The sequence below is a fragment of the Notothenia coriiceps genome, unplaced genomic scaffold, assembly GCF_000735185.1.
Source record: "Notothenia coriiceps isolate Sejong01 unplaced genomic scaffold, NC01 NC01_scaffold00018033, whole genome shotgun sequence".
In the NCBI taxonomy this organism is placed as follows: domain Eukaryota; kingdom Metazoa; phylum Chordata; class Actinopteri; order Perciformes; family Nototheniidae; genus Notothenia; species Notothenia coriiceps.
The window spans coordinates 324-2980 of NW_011350734.1; the positions used below are offsets into that span (position 1 = coordinate 324).

At 44.9% G+C, this 2657-nt stretch overlaps 1 protein-coding gene across 1 annotated transcript in view; it reads right to left on the reverse strand.

Annotated features, from left to right (window-relative positions):
- Positions 1-222: 222 nt before the first annotated feature.
- The window catches only part of LOC104950797 (ryanodine receptor 1-like), a gene marked incomplete at its 3' end in the record, with an annotated part of 15342 nt that continues 12907 nt past the window's right edge, over positions 223-2657 (reverse strand). Inside the window, exons 13-15 of the mRNA XM_010777362.1 lie at positions 1284-1458; positions 659-867; positions 223-569 (exon numbers count right to left, since the gene is read on the reverse strand). Coding sequence (XP_010775664.1) covers positions 223-569; positions 659-867; positions 1284-1458 — 731 coding nt within the window. The remainder of the gene's footprint in view (positions 570-658; positions 868-1283; positions 1459-2657) is intronic.

Consider the following 2657-nt stretch of genomic DNA (forward strand, 5'->3'; position numbering starts at 1 on the left):
GCTCTCTGGGCCCCATTGATAAGGAGGATGGCATTTATGTTCTTGGAAGTCAGGCCCTCGTTGCTTTCGGCACCACTGACCAACTCTCATAACAATGAATGAGGCCAACCCTTTGATGCTGTATCCAGTTCTCATTATACACCCACTGAATTAATGCTTCCCACCTTAAATACTCTGCAGGCTTGTTCCTCTTCTCTCAAAGAAACAGCCTGCCACACTTACCCTTTTTTCTTTCCCTTTTCCGACACTGAGTCCTTCTCATTCTCCATGGAGAGCTCCTTCGCCACAGACGGCTCCTTCTTGTCGTCCTCCTGCTCCTTGCGGCCAGCAGACCTTTTCAGAACCTCAAACTCTGAGTCGGGTTCCACCACTATCACCTCCTCTTCAGGTATGGTGAGGGCCCGGGTGAGAGGGGTTGTGCCTGCTGTGATCTTGAAGGTCTCGTGGAACTGGACCGGCATGCTGAGTCTGAGGAACATCATGTCAGTGTTGGCGTTCTGCGAGCCAAAGGTCCTGTGTGTCAGCTTCAGACAGGGGGCGCTGTCCACCGTCCCATCCACACGGGAGATCTGGGAGACAATAGGTTTAAAGGTAAAAAGATTATCAGTTTTCACATGTCAAGCTTCTTATATAATTAAAAGGGTGACTGAGTTATTACCTCAATATGATTGTGGTCGTGGAGTACAGGCACGAACTGGGGCAGACTTTTACTGAACCACATGGTGATGTCTCGCTTCATGTTGATGGCGAAAGGTTCAAAACCTTCCTGTAGGCCACAGATGGCAAAGTAGCGCAGGCTGCTGACATTCTGTCCGAGATTAATCCTGCCAACCTGACCCAGGCCCAGCGCACACACTGGGATAAAACCTGATGAGTGAAACCACAGGAATTAATTATAGGGAAAGTTATTTTCTGATTACTATACATTTGTGCTGATATCTCATACAAATGTATACAGAATAAACCCAAATACGTTTTTGGAAATATTGTTTTCCTGTTAGTGTTGCACAATTAATCATGGTTCTATCAAATGCGCAGTAAGTACAATATTCGCTAAAGCCAAAATATGTAAAAAATACTGGAAAGGCGTACTGTGGAGCTGTGGAGAGAAGTCCTGGCATATAAACATTAATCTAAAGACTTGTTTTGTACAGATCACACACAAAATGGTTCTTCACTCTGATATCGAAAAATGACATATCATTGCGATATCAGCCAAAATCGTCCAGCTACTTTCCGTTACTGCTACTTATTCTGATCAAATAAGGTACTATGGCTCTTACCTTCACCAATCTCGATGTCTTTGAACGCCATATCTGAGCCCGAGTCACTGATCAACATTTCTCCGTTGAGTGTGAACATGATGTTATTATCAGTCAGGTCGATCATACAACCGACGACATCGCCCGACAGCCACTGGCGACCGAAGGGATCATTGCCAACATGCCATCGTTGAGCCTGGAGAGGGTTATATCAATCATTTATCCATAAGACACTGCCTCCAAATTCCATTCGAAAAAAACAGAGACATCAATGTCAGGCCGTAATGTACTCGTATTTTTCTGACAACAGATTTGCTCAGAAAAGGTCAAGACACACAAAAAAGTGCCTCGAAAAATTGTAAAGAAAGTCATTATTATCACCGAAATGTGGTTATTATCAAGTCCAGCATACATCTTAAAGGTGGGGTAGGTAAGTTTCAGAAACCAGCTCGAGTGCATTAAAATTTGAAAGTACACAGCCAAAAAGAATCCGCCCCTTCCTTCAGACTTCCTTACAGAGCACCTCCTCCGCGAGAGCAGGCTGCAGTAACGTTACATATCAGGCAAAGCTAAACACATCTAGGTTAGCAATACTATACAGCCAAAGCAACTCCGATATTCACTCTGGTTTGACTTCTTCTAGTTTCCACTTTCTTTTTGTTCTTAATTTGCTCCGTTACATTTTTTCTTTTGCGACCAGTAGACGTTGTTGAACCTAACTCTACCATGGTGAATGTGGCCGCCTGTTGCTGGCGAGTCATTGAAGTACTGCTGCAATGCACGCCCAATGACGGCACGCCCAATGAGGGCACGAGATACATTTGTGCGTGCACGAGATGGAAGGCTGACAGACAGGGCGGCAATCCGGCTAAACGGATTGGTTGTAGTTTTTACAGTATTACGGGTTCCACAGATGACATTTTTTTATGGATTTTTTGTCAAAGCACTTAAGATATTCATTGCTATCGGGATGTTAAGAGAATTCCATGGAATATAACAAAAAGTGTATCTCGAGCCGGTTTCTGAAACTTACTTACCCCACCTTTAATTGCGTATATGTCAGATACGTGGATACAGATGAGCTGAGCGAGGATTTGCTATTTTGCAACTATGTCCGAAAGAGAGCAACAGCTGATGAACTGTTCAAAAATAATCGACACCTGTCTGAGTGAAGCCGAAATGAAATGGGAGGACTGCGTGGACCAATTAACTGCCCACCCCAATATTGTAGCCCCTGTTTTGCCACGTCAATTCGAGGTGTGAGTCGACGAAACTGCGCTCACGGAGAGACACTATATATGTCACGCCAGGTGTTGACGACAGTCACGTTTGCGGCGAACTACTTCGCGGACATCGGGAAAGGGGCACAAGGTCGGTATCGGTCCCGTGGCACGA